Source organism: Varanus komodoensis, unplaced genomic scaffold (assembly GCF_004798865.1).
Source record: "Varanus komodoensis strain SLA01 unplaced genomic scaffold, ASM479886v1 scaffold81, whole genome shotgun sequence".
NCBI classification, from domain to species: Eukaryota; Metazoa; Chordata; class Lepidosauria; order Squamata; family Varanidae; genus Varanus; species Varanus komodoensis.
In genome coordinates, this window is record NW_025336495.1 from 1247432 (window position 1) to 1263971 (window position 16540).

Here is a 16540-nt window from a genome sequence, read left to right on the forward strand (position 1 = left end):
TTGCAGCACCTTACCCCGTGGAGACAGACAAACTGCTGCACGGACCACCGCAAAGAGATGGAGGAGAACAACAAGAGAGGCTAACCTAGATACCTCTTCCAGAAGACCCCACAAATTAAAGGGAAATTCAAACCTGGACTTGGAATGCTGAAAACCAACAGGAAAAAAGGAAGAGAAGGTGGGAACAATTTAGAGAAAAATTATACAGAGGAGATGGAAGGATGCCAGGCCTCTTCGGAGAGGCATCTCGTGAAGAAGAGCCTGCGGGATCTGAGCGTGAAGGGAAAGTTCCCCTTGAAGCACCTGCAGGGAGCAGAGCAGTGGGGGACGGGGTGCCAACTGAGCGCTCGCAGAAACTGACTGCAGGCGAATTGCAGGACTTCACTCCGGAAATTGTGAACAATTCTCAGTCATCAATCCAGAGGGAAACTGCAGTCGGATTATTAGAAGAGTGAGGCCGGGCAGGGCAGCAAGGAAGGAACTGGAGAAACTCCTCGAGCACAAGGACGTTTCACTGGGGCCGAGGGCAAGATCCTTCTGCCTTCTTGGCTACCATGGGTGGGTGGGGAAGCTGGTCAGAGAAGGGGGCTGACGGGAAGAAGATGGATGCTGTCAAAACTTGCTGCCGAAAGAGGGCTTCGCAAATACCCTGGACCGAGAGGACAAAAAAATGCCTCCATCAAATCAAGCCAGGACTTGGAGGAGACGATCGTGTCAGGGAAAGTGGGAGGCAGAGGAGGACGAGCGATCACAGACTCATAGGAAAGCAGAGCCGGGCGGGGCCAGGAAGGCCATCAAGTCCAGCCCCTGCTGTTGCAGGACACCACGTCACACCATCCCACTCCGGAGGAAGACCAAATAGGAGCCGGAGTGACTGCCAAGAGAAGCTGCAGCCTGGAGCTGAGCAGGACCGTCCTGGGGAGGGCATTTTGAAGGGCTTCCACAATTCACAGGGCCACCATTAGTCAGAGACAACTTGACAGCAGAGAAGCCAAGGTGGCTTCCATGGTCTTCCTCCTTCCCACATTGTCCTCACAAGAACCTACAAGATGGAGGTCAGTGACTGGCCCAAAGCCTCTCGGGAGCTTCACGGCCAAGGGAGAACTCGAACACAGATCGCTTTGGTCCTTCGCTGTAACTACTGCACCACACTGCTGCTGTACCCATTCCTCCACGTTCTTCCTCGTACGGACGACCGTCCATCGTTTCTCCCACCCTGCCCTTTGTCCTTCATCCAGTGGACCCTGTCCACTGCCCCTTTTTGCTTTGCATGGCGCTGCACGTTCCCTGCAGGGGCTCACAAGCCCAGTTGGAGTGGCACCCACCAGGTCCTTGACCGTGTCCGACTGGTCGTCCCACTCCGGCGAGCCAAACTTGTAATCTCCGCTCATGATCATCCGCAGCATCAACATCTGCTTTCGGTGCCAGAAAGGGGGGGACCCGGCCAGCAGGGTGTACATGATGACCCCCGTGCTCCACCTGGAACAAAAGCGCACCCCAGTTTGCCTCCTGCTTCAGGCTTGTTCATCTGCCAATAATTTGGACCCTGGGCCACTTTTCACGTCATTCATTCATTCATTCATTCATTCATTCATTCATTCATTCATTCGGGGTTCTTGTATGCTGCCCCATTCACATAAGCCTCAGGGTGGCTTCCAATAAATAAATAACAACACAAAAATATAAAAACTGGACACATCCGGCAATACATAAAAACCAATAAATGAATTAACAGTTCATTAAAATGACGTTTAAATAAAACGGTCTTGGCCTGGCGCCGAAAAACAAGTAACGACGGCGCCAGGCGGACCTCTCTGGGGAGCGCGTTCGTTCCATCACTTGCATGGGGAAAGCCAGTCCATCTTTGGCTTCCTCCCCAGAGGTCTCCTCACGGCCTGGCAGCCAGAGGGCGGGAAGTCTGGCCTGCAGACAAAGAAAGCTGCCAGGGTTGCTGCCGAAGGAGGGCCCCAGCCCAGGGCCCCACACTCAGCAGGGGCCCCGGGGCTTGCTCCCCTCCCTTTGTGCCAGTCCCCGGATCACCCTTGTGCCCCCGCAACCCTTTCCAGCTTGTCCACATCCTTCCTGAAGTGCCCGGAGCTGGACGCAGGATTCCAGGTGCTGCGGAAGGGGGGACCGGCACTCCACAGGACTTGGAAATGAGGAAGAGGAGCAGGGCAAAGCAGCTGGGCCCCCCGGCAGGCCCGGATCCAGAGGGAGCCCGGATGGGGACGGCCAGCACATCGTAGCTACTGCACAGATCAAAGGACAGGCGCCAAGCAGGTGAGGAACAGCCTGCAATACTCTCCCGCAGGCGGACATCCAGGTCACCTTCACCTCTCCAGCACAGGAGATGAGCGGGGCAGCTCGTCCTCTTCCTCTTGAGCCCGTGCCTTGAAAGGCCGGCACGTTCTGGGCTGAGACCCCTGCCAGGGCAGGAATGCAGGGGGTGCAGGCTGCCTTGAGTCAGGGCCTTCCCCCCCACCCCAGTGCTGGCGGTGGGTTGTTGCTCGATTTTGCTTACATATCCACTTCCTTCCCGTAACCTGGATGGTCTGGATCCATGGAGCACTCCAATATTTCCGGAGCCAAGTAACCCGGCGTTCCGCAGATCTCTGTAAGAAAGGCAACCAGAAGCGGCACTTAAACATTTAGTAATCTTACTTTTGAAGATGACAAGAACATTTTCCCAGACAACCCAGAGCAGGGGTCCTCAAACTTTTTAAACAGGGGGCCAGTTCACTGTCCCTCAGACTGTTGGGGGGGGACATAGTTTGAAAAAAAAAAAAAAAGAATGAATCCTATGCATACTGCACATTAAAAATGAATTAAAGTTTTAAAACTTTAAAAAACAATTAAACAATAAGAAATGTTTGTTCCACTCCCTTGGGCTGCAGCAGAAGCCCAGGATGATGGGGGAAGATGCCCGTATTCAAGGGCCATAGCTACAATGTCCGTGATCGTGCTGCGGGGGGAAGACGGGCGCGATCAAGGCCCCCCCCCGCACTATCGCGGCCTTCCCTGCCCCCAAGCACGACCGTGGCTGTGCCCGTCTTCCCTGCACGAGCGTGCCCACGATCGCGGCCACCTCCCCACTGAGCACGCTTGCACTGGCTCATCGCTTCTGGACTCGCTCGGAGGTCTCCGAGCTCGGAGGGGGCCGGATATATCAGCACTGCAGGTCGAATTCAGGTGCAGTTTGAGCACCCAGAGGCCTGAAACACACGATTGCATTCCAAGGGTTAGGGTTGGAGGGCACCCTCTGCCCACAGAAGGCCACGGGTTCAAGCCCAGCAACGTCTCCAGGCAAGGCTAGCAGAAACCCTGGGGGCCACTGCAGCCAGTCGGTTCAGCCCCAGAGTTTGGCTGGGCCTAAGGCCGTTCCTTGTTCCTAGTGAGCCACGTATTCAGAACCACAGGGACTAGACTCTTCCCTGCCTTTCAGGAGGGGCCACAGCTTAGTGGCACAAGCGTCTCTGGCTCCTAGTTCAGACCCCAACAGCATCCCCTTGGGATCCCAGGGCCTCCCAGCTGGAACCATCCAGATGCTAAGAGTGACCCAGCGAGAGGGACATGGACTGAGGAACGCTGTGCCTCTGAGCATACGCTCCGCCGAGGAATTTGTTTCTAATGCAAGTCGGCTCCAGACTGAGTTGTCCTGGGTGCCTCATCCATGAGGGGACTTCAGCAAGTCCCAGCTAAGGCAGAATGGAGTACTGGCGAGCGTGCCGGCCTGGGCTGGGACTCTGGAGATCTGCGCTCGCGTCCCCACTCGGCCACGAAGCCCCCTGAGTGACGTGGGCCAGTCATGGGGTCTTGGCCTAGCCCACCTTGCAGGGTTGCTGTGAGGATAAAATGAGGAGGAACGGGGCATGGACGCTGCCTTGTGCTCCCTGAGGGAAAAAAAGGCAGGATGCAAAGACGATAAATGGATATGGGCCTGCTCGTGGGGTGCGGCCAATCCGGGTCCGACCCCAGAACAGCTGCTTCCTTCCACACACAAGGCTCCCCTCTCGCTCTCCCCAGAAGCCTTCTGGGTTGGTTTCCTTTTAGCCCTAATTTGGACGCGGGGCTGAAAGACCTGCCCGTCTCCCCTTTCCTCCCTTCCTGAACGGTCCAGGGCGGCTCTCTGGCCTCTTTCACAAGCCACCAGAGACCTGCGGGGGCTGCCTCCCCCAGCCATTGTGCTCCAGATGCCCCGGACCGCAACATGAGTGGCAGGGCACGGTGGGATCTGTAGTCCCATGCGTCTGGAGACCCCTGGTGGTGGTTTAGAAAGGATGGACATTGTCGTCCACGGCTGGAGGGCCCAGGACTGGCACTTCCCAGTCTACCTCCTGCTTCCCCTGGCAGAGGCCGTGCCACCGCTCCCTACACCTGGGTCCCCAGTGCCGGGCTGTGGGCCAGTACTGGTCCGTGGCCTGTTAGGAACCGGGCCACTCTAGTCTCGCAAGATGCAGAGTCAAGGCAAGCGTGCGCCACAGTCCGAATGGTGCTTCTCAGTTGGAACTGCGAACCAAGTGACAAAAATGCAATCAGCAAAAACGCCCAAGTGGAAAAAAATAAATTACAGTAAAAGACACATTGCCTGGATGTCCTGAATTGAATCGTCTTCTCTTAAACCCATTTGGCTTGAATTGATCCACCTTGTCTTGAATCCATTCATTTCAAATCAATTTGTCTTGAATCTATTCATCTTGAATGTGTTTGTCTTGCCTTGAATCCATTTGGCTCAAATAGATTTGCCTTGTCCTGAATCTCTCCAACTTGAATAGATTCACTGGCTTGAATCTGTTTATCTTGAATTGATTCATCTTATCTTGAATTGATTCATCTTATCTTGAATCCATTCATCTTGAAGTAATTCATCTCATCTTAAATCCATTCTGCTTGAATCAACTCCTCTTGAATTCATTTAGCTTGAAGCAATTTGCCTTGTCTTGAATAAGTTCCTCTTGACTTGATTAATCTTGTTTTGAATCCATAGACCTTGAATCGATTCAGGGCATGGAGGCAGCCAGGACAGGGCAACTGAAGACGCTCCAGAATGAGGGGGGACATTTGGGGGGGGATTAATGGCCATGTGTCTTTTACTGTAATACTTTTTTTATTTAAACACTCACCATATCTTTGATCAGTATGACTTCAAATGTAATTTGTTTCAGGAGGCCATATTTGCTGTTTAAATTTATCGAAACCAGTACTGTTTCAGGTCTGGAGACGGATTAATTCACTTTCCATTATTTCTAATGATTTGGACTTCAAATGATTCAGAGTTCACACGGCCTCCTGAAGCGAACCAAGTTCCAGCTATGAGGCTGCGATGCGCTTGAATCATCCCAAGCCATGCCCGCCCACCCCTGGTCTGAGGAAAAATGGTCTTCTTTGAAACAGGTCCCTGGTGCCAAAAAGTTTGGGGACCGTTGCCCCGCACGGCCCAGTGCGCAAGTGCGCACAGGCGCTGCACCTGGCCCCCCGTCCAAAGGATGCCACAGCCCGTGGCGCCCGGGGCCACCTTTATTTATTTATTTATTTAAGATATTTATATGCTGTCCTTTGCAAAAGCCTCAGGACGGCTTACAAAGATAAAATACAAATACCACCAAACATAAATAAATTAAATATAAAAATGCTTGTCTTCGGTTGGAACATGCATATCTTTTATACCATGGTTCTTACCAGCTTCTAAGAACTACCACAAAGAGAGAGTAAATACCCATAAGTTATATTCTTTGAGTAATCAAATAAGCAATCAACTATGCAAAAGCTTCCTAAGAATCTTCTGGAACCCAACATGAGGAGCTCCTGCCCCTACAATCTCAGCAAAAATTATCCATCTTTAAGTAATACTTGTGGCAGGTAAACAGGACAGATAAAAGAACTGTGCAATTGCTCAAATAATGTTTAATTACACATAAATAATCTACTTTATACTAGATGTAGACCACCACATATGAGAATGGCAGGCTGAAACGCCTAGAGGAAGGTGCTAGTGGCCTCAAAAATAAATTGAGAAACCTTTGAGCATCTCCCCTTTCTGCAGCTGGCACGAGAAGCCGAAGTCGGTCAGCTTGATGTTCATGTTATCATCCAAGAGGATGTTCTCGGGCTTGAGGTCGCGATGGACGATGTCCATGGCATGCAGGTACCGGATCACCTCCAGGAGGGCGCGCATGATCTTCCTGCAGCGGCGGGAGAGAGAGGGAGTGAGCGAGCGAGCAGGGAAGCCCCAGCCGGCCGGCCAGAGGGGTGAGCCGGGCTCCCGCTGCCACGTGAGGAGCCGGGCGGCTCTGGCTCAGCAGGTGGATGCAGCCCATTCTTCTGGCAGCCTTCGCCATCCCGGGGAGATGGGCTGGGCTGCCCCTTCCAGCCAGTTGGGCGGGGGGCACATTGCTCGGAAAGGCTGCGGGGCAGGGGGCTGGTTCAGAGAAAAGCTTCTTCCAGGCGATCGCTGCTGCACCCAGATGTCTCAGGAGAGCCCCCGTGAGGAGCCCCCCCCACAGGAGGACCCCAGGGGCCACGCTCCATTCCCCAGCTGCCAGTCACTGGGCGCTTCCCCCCTTTCCACACATTCTCCCCCATCCTAAAGGGTAGAGATGCCTCTCCGAAGGGCTCCTCTACTCGCCGGAGGAGCATCCAGCGCAAAACAACTCTCCCTGCCGTTGGCCCTGCCCGAGGGAGCGCAGCCCCGCGAGCTTCTCTGAGGCCCTGGGCTGAGCGAGGGTCAACCCGCCAGCCGGCCGCCTCAGACGCCCACCTCCCACCATCCTGGGGCCTGCCAGCACGGCCGAGCAGCCAGGCAGGCGGAGGAGCGGGACGGCCGGCTGTGCGGAAGGCCAGAGGTGTGGCAGATGCTCTCTCGCCTCGCCGGCCCCCACACCAGCCCTGGGTGCGGCCCCTCACCTGGTCTCCTTCTCGCTCAGGGTCACCTTCTCTGTGAGGTAGTCGAAGAGTTCGCCTCTCTTCATCCTGTGCAAAGAGGGACGGGGAGCGCTCAGGAAAACTCCCCCAGGGACAAAGGCGAGCAGCACCCTTCCGAACGGCCCTTCTGAAATCTCAACTTTCCTGGCATTCTTCGAATCAGAGTTTTGGGGGGTGCTTGTTGCACAAGGAAATCCTCTTGGAAGCACGGATTGAGCAGAATCCCAGGGAGAGGGTAGGGGTTGCATTGCTCAACACACATGTATTTAAGGCAGTCCTCAGACCTGGGATTTTCATCAGAAGTGATGTCCCGAAACCAGAAAGGCAACGGGAGAATTCCCTAAATGACACTGAGGGCCCAGAACCAGCCCAAGTTAAGCACTTCCTGAATTCCTGACTGCTTCCCAAAGGACAGCTTGGCTCGCTGGTGCGGTAAGGCATGCCGACCCTCCCAGAGCCGCAAGGGAGGGCCTCTGCCGTGGCATCGGGCACATCTGGATGGCTCTACCCAAGGCGGAGCAGCAGCGGGGGCTCTCTGCCCCCCAGCGGAGGCTGCCGAAAGACCAGAGGAGGCACTCGTGCAGGCTGTTGAGCACCGCCTTCACCCAGGAATTGCACTAAGGCCTGAGTGTTCGTACTGATTTAAAGTATTTTTATCCCACAACTCAACCAAGAAGCCTCCCCAGGTGGCATCTCTCTATCCGTAAAACAAGACAATTCTGGCTCGCAGGCTTACAATCCAAAAGACACAACACACAACGAAAGGGGGATGGGGAGGGAAGAGGAAAAATAAGTCCCACCACCCATCTGCCTTCCGTTGGGTCAGAAGTGATCGAGTTACCCCATCACACCTTTGCCAAGGTGGCAAAAACTGATTTAAGAAATTAAAGCCTGAGCAATGTCTGGTCCCAAGAGTGGCAACCCTGAGCTTACTGGAGACATGAAGGGGTTAAGACATTTGTGTATTTGGCAGCTTGGGAATTCTTGCTCTGGTTCAGACCTTCTCCAGCCTCAGTGGCCGGGGATTGCAGGAGTTGTAGTCTAACACAACCTGAAGGCACCAGGTTGTAGCCTTTGTGTCTGCTTCCATCCCTGGCATGAGGACTAGAGACATGAAAAAATAATAAACTGCCATTTGCATGGTGCTGGGCTTTTCCTTCTGGAGGAAAAGGAGACTTTTTTCAAACTGGCTGATCTAAGCAACTTCTTGCGTTGTCCTAAAGTTTTCCAAAAGGGCCATGTAAAGCAGTTGTGCCCGGCTCTTACACAAGCCCCTGCTCCTGCGTGCATAAAAATAAATTCCTGGGGATCTGTGACAGCAGAGACCTTAGCAAAGGTTACAGGGAAACATGAGCAGGCCCTGCGTCACAGAAGCAGGAGAGGGACAGCTGCGTCCCGGGGGGGGGGGGGGCGTGGCTGGCCCCCGAGATCAGCAGCACTGTCCGGCTGATTGGCATCGCCACTTGCTCGCGACGCGTGGCTGGAGGATGGAAGAGCACGAGGAAAGCCAGCTGGATCCAGCCAAGGCCCTCCCTGGCCTGGCACTCTTCCTGCAGTGGCTCAAGCACAAGCAGGACACAGGCGTCATTTGGCAACCCCCCCCCCCGCCAGGTTGTGTTCCCCAGCGAGTGCTCCTCTGGAGCAGGCAGCTTGACACCATTCACTGCTGGGAGCACAGATTGGTTTGTTTGTTTGTTTATTTAAAATATTTATACCCTGTCCTATATGCAAAGCATTGGCTTGTTCGGCCAGTGCCTGTCCTGCTCCGGAGCTGAAAGGCACATCGGGGCCGTGACTTACGAGAAATGGGCACGAGGCGAGTAGCACAGGTTAACCCAAGAGCTGTGATGGATCTTCCAGATGCCCCCCCCCCCCGCCCCGGAAAGGGTCTCCACGGTGGCGGTGGTCTTGTGCCAGGTGAGTTCCCTGGCCCACCTTGGCTGCCTTTCGTGGGTTGGTGGCGGCCAGAGGGGCTGGCCCCCGGCCCCCAGAAGCCCCAGCAACGTCCCCCTGACTGAGAGGAACGAACTGGAAACGGTGGCTTGGCAACGTGAAACAGTCTTTGGAGGACTCGGCCACAGTGTCGTTAGCAGTCAGCCTTGCATGAGCAGAAAGGCAGAAAGACACACCCCACCTCAGCCTCTCTATCAGCAGAGAACGTTCCCCTTATGCCGCCCTTATCAGCCAAGCGTCCGTCCAGATCCACAGGCTCGCCCTGCACGTAGCTGCAGAGCAACTGAGCTCATTTCTGGGCTGCTTTTCCTCAGAAGAAAAGTTGCTCCAAGGATGACAAGGACATTGCAAAGTCACGGACAGGAAGAGGCACAGGGAGCCGAGACGCACGAGGGCGGCTGGGGAAGGCCACGGAGGGAAGGCCACGTCTGCACCCCGCCGAGAACGCCACGCACGAGGCCGGGCATGATGCACTCGGCTTCCGGCTCTGGGGCAAAGCTCGTTCCTGGCGTCGGCACTCGAAGCAGCGCCTCGCCTGCCCGCTTAAGTGCCCGGCAGGTCAAGAGGAAGGCGGCAGACGTCGCTTCCCAGATCCCCGGGCATGACATCTCTGGAAGGCGCCAGATTTGGGGAGGCTGCCCAGGCGTCCTTCAAAGGGGCGAGGGGGAGGCTGCCTATTGATGAACGGCCAGGCAGCACCTCCTGATACAGAGGCAGTCTACCACTGAGCACCAGAGTCTGGGCGGCGGCGGCAGCAGCAGCAGCAACAAGAGCACTGCTGCTTCCCAGGAGCTGCATGCTGGCTTCCCGGAGGCCTCTGGTGAGGTCACCCTTGGGAACACCGAGCTGAGCTCGCCGGGAGGCCCCCGGCGGCACCGTCGCAAGCCGGAGGGCCCACGCAGTTGCCGGGTGCACCCCACGAGGGGCCTGTTGCGGCTGCACGGCCTGGAGAACCTGCATGGCACAGGCAAGCTGCTGGTACTTACAAGTCAAAGACCAGGAAGAAGAAAGTGTGAGACTCAAAGCTGTCCTTCAGCTGGACTGGAAGGGAAAAGGAGACATCTTAGCAAAGGGGGCCGCAGCCACCCACGGCCCCCGCGGGCCTGGAGACAGCCTCCTGCGCGTCAGAACAGGAAGGAACCCACGGCTGCGCCACAAAAGCTTCGCTGCTTTTCACGGAGTGGTCTTCTTTCTGGGAACTCTAGCTGGAGATCTCCGAGGCCGAGCTTCGGGATCGCCCACGCACAAGGGGAGCGGCCCCAGACCCTGCAGCGCAGATAGGGAATTCTACAAAATGTCAAGGAAAGCCTCACTGGGAGTCGATGGGGATCAAAGATGCCCTGCCACCCCCACCCCCGAGGCTTCTCCTCCGCAAGCCATCACAGGGCAACTAAGGCACTTCTGCCCTTCCTTGGCCCTTGTAGAGTTTGCCCTGGAACTGGCAGACACCCCTCTCCACGGACGGGTGCCGGGCGCCGCGCTGCTCCCAGAAGGCTTTGCATCCTTCGCATGCCAGTTCCTGTCAACCCCTGGCTGGGAAATGTGTCCTGGGATCAGTGTGGGAATGACAAGCAGCCCCCGTAAATTTGCGAGCCCCTTCGCTGCATGCCAGGAAGCGGGGCCAGCGGAAGGCACTCGAACAAGTTGGGACCCAAGCCTGCAGGGCACAAACCTGCAGCATCTGTGCGTGTGCGTGTACACGGACAACACACGCGCGTGTGTGTGAAGTACAGCCAGGATTTACGACCCCGCCACAGGAGACAAAGGGCGGGAGCTTTCTTCTTACCCCAGTGAAATGCTTTCCACAATGGGTTTGCACCTTGCCTCAGGGCACCCCAAACCAACAGAAGAGGGACCTGCAGCACAGGAAAATACATCTGGGGCTGTGGTCCCACGGAGAGGGCCTGCGGCACCCCTGCCTGGACGGACGGACGGACGCAGCCAGGGAACCCTTTTCCCCAGCGCCCACACGCCCAGCTGCCTGGGGTCATGGCCTGTACCTCGCAGCAATGCTGATTCATCTGCAAATTAATACCTTGCAGCAGTGCTGATTCCTCTGCAAATTAAAACGGCCCCTGGAGATCAGGCAGCGTTTGGGAGCGGCGGAGGGAGGATCAAATGAGGATCTGGGGGTCGCAAGGAAGAGGCACGTCCACTGCGAACCGGCTCTGCAGCTGCAAGGAGTTCTGATGGGCCAGCGGGCTCAAAACCTCCCACCCCGACACACGGACCTGCGCCTGGCTTGGAGACACCCTTCCGAACAGGCAGTGGAGTGGGGGTCTGGCGCACGAGACTCAGGGGCCTGTTTCATGGCCATTTCTAGGTGGACTAAGCTGGTACCAACCTGGACTGTCAAGAAACTGAGGCAGCAAGGAGCCCCTGGGCAGGCAGAGCTTGGAGTCTGGCCAAGATTTGCACCGGCCTGTCTGCTTTACAAGAAGGCACTGGAGCATTTAGCGACCCTCAAAGCCCCTCCGGATCTAAGGGGGTATTGTTGGGATTGGGAGCACCCAAACTGTCCCCAGCGTCAGGCGCCTCAAGGCGGCCCTGACAAGTTTGCACTGAAGTCCTTGATGAAGCTTCTGCGTTCTGAGCAATGTGGTTTTGAGGCATGCTTTAGAAATGGATTTAGAAATCCCTGGCTGTCTGGGCTGCCTCTTTGCAGTTTATGCATAACTGCCTTGAAGGATCACAGTATATTTTGCCATACACAAAATATATTGGGGTAGGGAGTACCCAGGTTTTCACTGGAACAGACTGATTTAAATTCCACAGAAGAAAATGGTTAAACTTCCTTTGGTTATCTTTCACTTCTGTGTTTTTTATTACTGTTTTTGGTTTGGTTTTGAGTTTTGAAACTCATCATAAAAAATTAATTTAAAGGCTAGCTTGGCCTGGAACCCTGGGCCAAGATGCTGGGAGCTGTAGGCGTATTTTGCTTTAGGCTAGTGTTCCCAGCTGGTTTTGCTACTAGACGGCTGGGAATGTTGGGAGTTGTAGTGGGGTATTGTAGGCTTTGTGATATGCTAGGAGTGTGATTTTTAGAAGGTCTAAAGCAAACAGTCTCAGCTCCTTTCAGTCCACAGGTTTGTTGCTGAAGCTCAACCAAGGTAGTAAAGTCTGACTTACTAACGTTTGGATGTCCAGATACCTTCCGGAGGATGTCAATTTCTTTCAAAGTGGCTTCCCTCAGCTCCTGTATTTCTTGTGGGGACAGGTTCCCAGCTGTGATGTCTATAATTTTGACAGCATATTCCTTCCTGGTGGTTTTATGAATGCACCGGCGGACAATGCTGCTTACTCCTCTGGAAGGGCAGACGAAACAAGACCGGATTCAGGCAAACTTCCTCAAGACTCATGGATAAATATCTCCGAAAAGACACGTTGTTATTGTTTTTCTACTTTTGCTTATGGTCAGTATGGCAAAGCCCTAATTCTCCCACCAGTGGGTCCCCCAAGCTTGCCAATTACTCAGAGTAACTCCAATATGAAGGGCAGGAAAGACATGGAAGAATGCTCCCTGCCCTGCCCTGCTTCAGGTTAACTTCTGCATACGTATGAACAACATCTCGCATAGAAGTTGTTTGAAACGAATTAGGTTCTGTTGCTTTGTGCACATGGAGCAGAGCTTTGTATACATCAAAGAGGTTTTCACCAAGTTGTTTTGTTAGTCTGAGATCCAAAGTAGGAGCCCCTTGTTCAGGCTGGGGGCCGAATTCCAGCTCAGGGGAATGTGCGGGGGTCGCATGCTGGGTGGGGGAGGCCGGGGCAACAGGGGCAGAGCCAAAGTCCTTGCCCATCCGCAGGCAAAGTTCTTACTCCTGTGCAAGAGGCGATTTTGGTGCTTGAGAACTGGGGTGTGGTGGGGGACGAGGATCCCAGCAAATGAGTACGGCAGCGCTGGGAGGAAAAGGCGTGCAGCCACCTGGCAAAACGTGGAAGGCTGGACTGAGACCTCCAGTGGCCATTTTCGGCTTATGGGCCTGAGAATTAAGCCCCTGCACCTCCCATAATCTGACACACACACGACGACGTGGGAATCGCTTCTGAGTAAATGCGTATAAGAGTGTACCATTCAAAAGGATGATAGCCTGCCGTGCTTCAATGTTAGAATTCTTGAAGAAATTATGGAAGCGATCCCATTCATGCTTAGACAGAAGAAAGTCCTAAAGATCACACTCTGAATTGCTTTAAGCGGAATCTCTCATGCACTGAGAACTGTACACATACAGAAAATCCCTGGGTCGATAAATAATAATAATAATAATTATTATTATTATTATTAGAACATTTCTATGCCGCCCCTTGCCAAAGCCTCAGGGCGGCTTACAAACACAATAAAATACAATAAAATACAAAAATAACAATATAAAATTAAAATTAACAATATAAAATAAATAAAAAATATAAAATATAAAAGAAGTTGCCCTGGCCAGATAAATAAGCAAATATTGTTAACAATTAAATGTTATGATAAAATAAGAAGAGGTGCTCTGCATTGCAACAAATCTTTCATACAGGAGAAGACGCAACTTGATCCTCCAGCAGAAAATAAGGCAAGCCATTATGGGGAGGGATTCCACCTTTGCCGGAGATGTGTGAACTGGCATCTACAGATTATTACTGGGTGTTGATTCATGGCTGAGAAAAGAGCGTTCTCAACAAAGCACAGTTCGTGTCTGACTTTTGCTGCTAGCAGATGTGGTGATGGTGGCTAAATTAGAGGATGTTGAAAAGGGACATTTTCCAACATATTTAAAGGGCACGATTCCATGCAAGTCCAGTCCCTTACTGCATCTTAAATTTGCTTTCCAGCAAATGCTTTCGTTTTAAAAACCCATTTTGGACCCCAATCCTGGGACAAGACAGCATTTCCATTGCACAAACTGGTAGCCTTTCCTGGAATCTTTTCTGTCCAGGTGCCTTTTTGCTTTGTCAGAAAGAAAGCTGCAGATCCTGCATGGCTGGAATCCGGGGCCATCCTAATGGTGAGAACGGGCAGGTTCCCACGACTGGAGAAAGAAGACGGACCGCCGTGGCTAATTTCCCCATGGCTCAGGGCTATCATAATCGCCTGCGCTGGCCTGGCTGGTCATGAGGCTGGAACCTCGTGAGGGAGGCCGGTGAGGCGGACTGGCAAGCCATCCTCTAGTCCTACAACAAGCTGTAGGCTCCCATGTGACTGTCACACACCCCCCTCATTCAGACAACAGGGTAACTGTGCCAGCACAGGGAATTGTGGGGATCAGGTGGCACACAACTGGCACGCACGGGTGGGAAAACAATCCATGGTTGCTTACTTTCCTTCTCTGGTCGTAGAAACCTGGCCAATGCCTTAGAAGGACTAAGGAGCAGGTCTTCTTCTATGTAAATGCTGAACTAAAAAGCGCCCCATCCTAGGCATTTGTCATTGAGCACTGCGGCCGAGCACACAATGAGCCCTTCCGGGTTTTGCTGGATGCACAAGACATTAAAGCAGACAGCCAGATATGTAGTGTGTTTACCTTCCAAGGATTTCCTTTGGCTCATATTTTTTATAAAATTCCTCAGATGTGTGGCTGTCTGGCAGTTCCTCAGTTTTGGTCATCTTGGTATAACTTCTCGGGAACTTTCTAGTGGATTATTTTAAGGTGACAAAAAGCTGCAACGAGAAAACAGCATACTGCCATCTCATAGGAGTTTCTACTGAGTATTACAAGGGGAGAGAAGGAAGGAAGGAAGGAAGGAAGGAAGGAAGGAAGGAAGGAAGGAAGGAAGAAAATCAATATGAAATAAATGTATGCAACAACGGTGCACAAGGATTTAGGAATGGCTGCACCTGAAACTCTCCCAGATCCGAAAGAGATTAAGAATGTTTGATCTCAGTTCGTGCCATGCTGAGGCTGCAGCCTTGTGGCAGAGCGCACAGGAGGGGCCCAGGGTGCAACTGACAGTGATATTTCCAGGCAGAGCCAGAAAGATTCCTCCCTGGAACCTGGAAGTCCTGCAGCCCGATCGCGTGTGAATGACATGGGGCAAGACAGACCTGGGGTCTGACTTAGCCTTGGCAGCTTCTGCTGTTCCTGTACGGTGAACTTGTGGACAAGGTGTGGAGGGCATGGAGGGCAAAAGGAAGAGCTTCCGCATCTCCCAGCACACACAGAATTCCTAACCAAAGGATGCAAAAGCCAAGAGCAATTTGCACCCATGTAAGAGGATGAATTTGTGATGTTTTCCTGCACGATTCCTGTCTCTAATGCTGCCAATGCCTCATTTTTGTGTTCTGAAATGTCAGATTATGGCTTACGACGGCCTCATGCGTGGCCCAGGGATCCAAGGGCCTGGCAGCAGCATTCCCGGGAGAATCGTCACAGCAAGGCCCGTAAATCAGAAAAGAAACTGCTTTGGGGACCTCCTGGACGGAAAGAATCCCTGTAAGAACTTCAAAGGGACAAACAGGTGTCTGAGTCTGCGCACGGAACTGCTGACTCATTTCATTCTCTGTCCCTGAAAGATCAGATGCTTGAATTCTGAGTCCTGCATTGAGTGTGGGGCTGGACTTGATGGCCACATGGGTCCCTCCCAGCTCTGCTATTCTAGGATTTGCTCCAGTTCCACACTGGCCTGGGGATGATGAGAGTTCTCATGTGACACACTGAGGGCACCTTGATAGGGAAGCTTGGAGAATCCTTTAATACTTGTAAATACCTAACAAAATCCTAGGTGGTTTCCAAGTAAGAAGTTGCTTAGGCATTTTACACACTCACCTGATCTATATGATTCACCAGCATCATCATCATATCTATTTTATATTTTGAAACCTGTCTTTTGGCCAAGAATCAGTACTCTAGCAGCCGTTTGCCTGGCCTACCCCACAGGGTTGTTGTTTGGAGGAGAAAGGGGAGAGGAGCTGAACCTTGAAGCCACTGCGGGTGTGCAGAGTGATCTGTGGGCCAGCCATGATTTATTTGATCTCCCCATGAACTAAATGGAAGTCGCCTCTGTGGAGGCCCTCATGGCACGATGCTGTTTGCTCAGCTGAAATCGGTGGGCTGCACTGGCCACTGGCCACAGCCCAGACGCCAGGGGGCTGGCTGGCACGGTGCAGAGGAGGGGGTCTCCTCATGGAGCCCCTTCTCCTGCGGGGCCCCGAAAGATCTTTTCTTCTTCCCTCCGGCCACTCCAACGCCCCCAGTTTGGGTGTTTATCCCCAGAACGAAGTTCAGCCAGCGGAGCCTAGCTGCCCCCGCCCCCCCGCCCATCCGTGTCCTTTCAGACCCTGCGCGCAGAGTGCCATGGCACACGTGCAGAGTGCGCTTCTCGCCTGCCAAGCCCCTGCACAGCCTACCTGCGGACCGGACTGTCGGGTCGAACCGCTGAGCGCCCCCGCAGGGCAGGCCAGCCCAGCCCAGACTCAGCTCCCCCGGGGCGGGCCGGGGCGGCGCCTCCTCCCGCGCCCGCGCCTCAGCAGTCCCTCCTGGCCCGCGAAGCCAGGCCCATCCTCGGAGGGCCCGCGGGAGAGCGCCGGTCGGGCGCTGCCTGTGCCGCCTCGCCTGCCGCGCGGGCCGCGGGGCCCAAAATAAAAGCGCCGCGAGGCGCGGGCGCCGGGCCAAGCCTGCGGGCCGCGGCGGCGCTATTTTTGGGTGACCCCGCGCCGGGGTGAGCGTCGCCCGGCCGCCCGGAGGCCACG

At 54.0% G+C, this 16540-nt stretch overlaps 1 protein-coding gene across 1 annotated transcript in view; it reads right to left on the minus strand.

The window, feature by feature from the left end:
* Window positions 1-16328, minus strand: part of PHKG1 (phosphorylase kinase catalytic subunit gamma 1) — a 19986-nt gene extending 3658 nt beyond the window's left edge. Inside the window, exons 1-8 of the mRNA XM_044456050.1 lie at window positions 16199-16328; window positions 14376-14512; window positions 12001-12176; window positions 9858-9912; window positions 6901-6966; window positions 6016-6179; window positions 2522-2612; window positions 1326-1479 (exon numbers count right to left, since the gene is read on the minus strand). Of these exons, the coding sequence (XP_044311985.1) occupies window positions 1326-1479; window positions 2522-2612; window positions 6016-6179; window positions 6901-6966; window positions 9858-9912; window positions 12001-12176; window positions 14376-14458 (789 nt within the window). The 5' untranslated portion in view covers window positions 14459-14512; window positions 16199-16328. The remainder of the gene's footprint in view (window positions 1-1325; window positions 1480-2521; window positions 2613-6015; window positions 6180-6900; window positions 6967-9857; window positions 9913-12000; window positions 12177-14375; window positions 14513-16198) is intronic.
* Window positions 16329-16540: the final 212 nt, after the last annotated feature.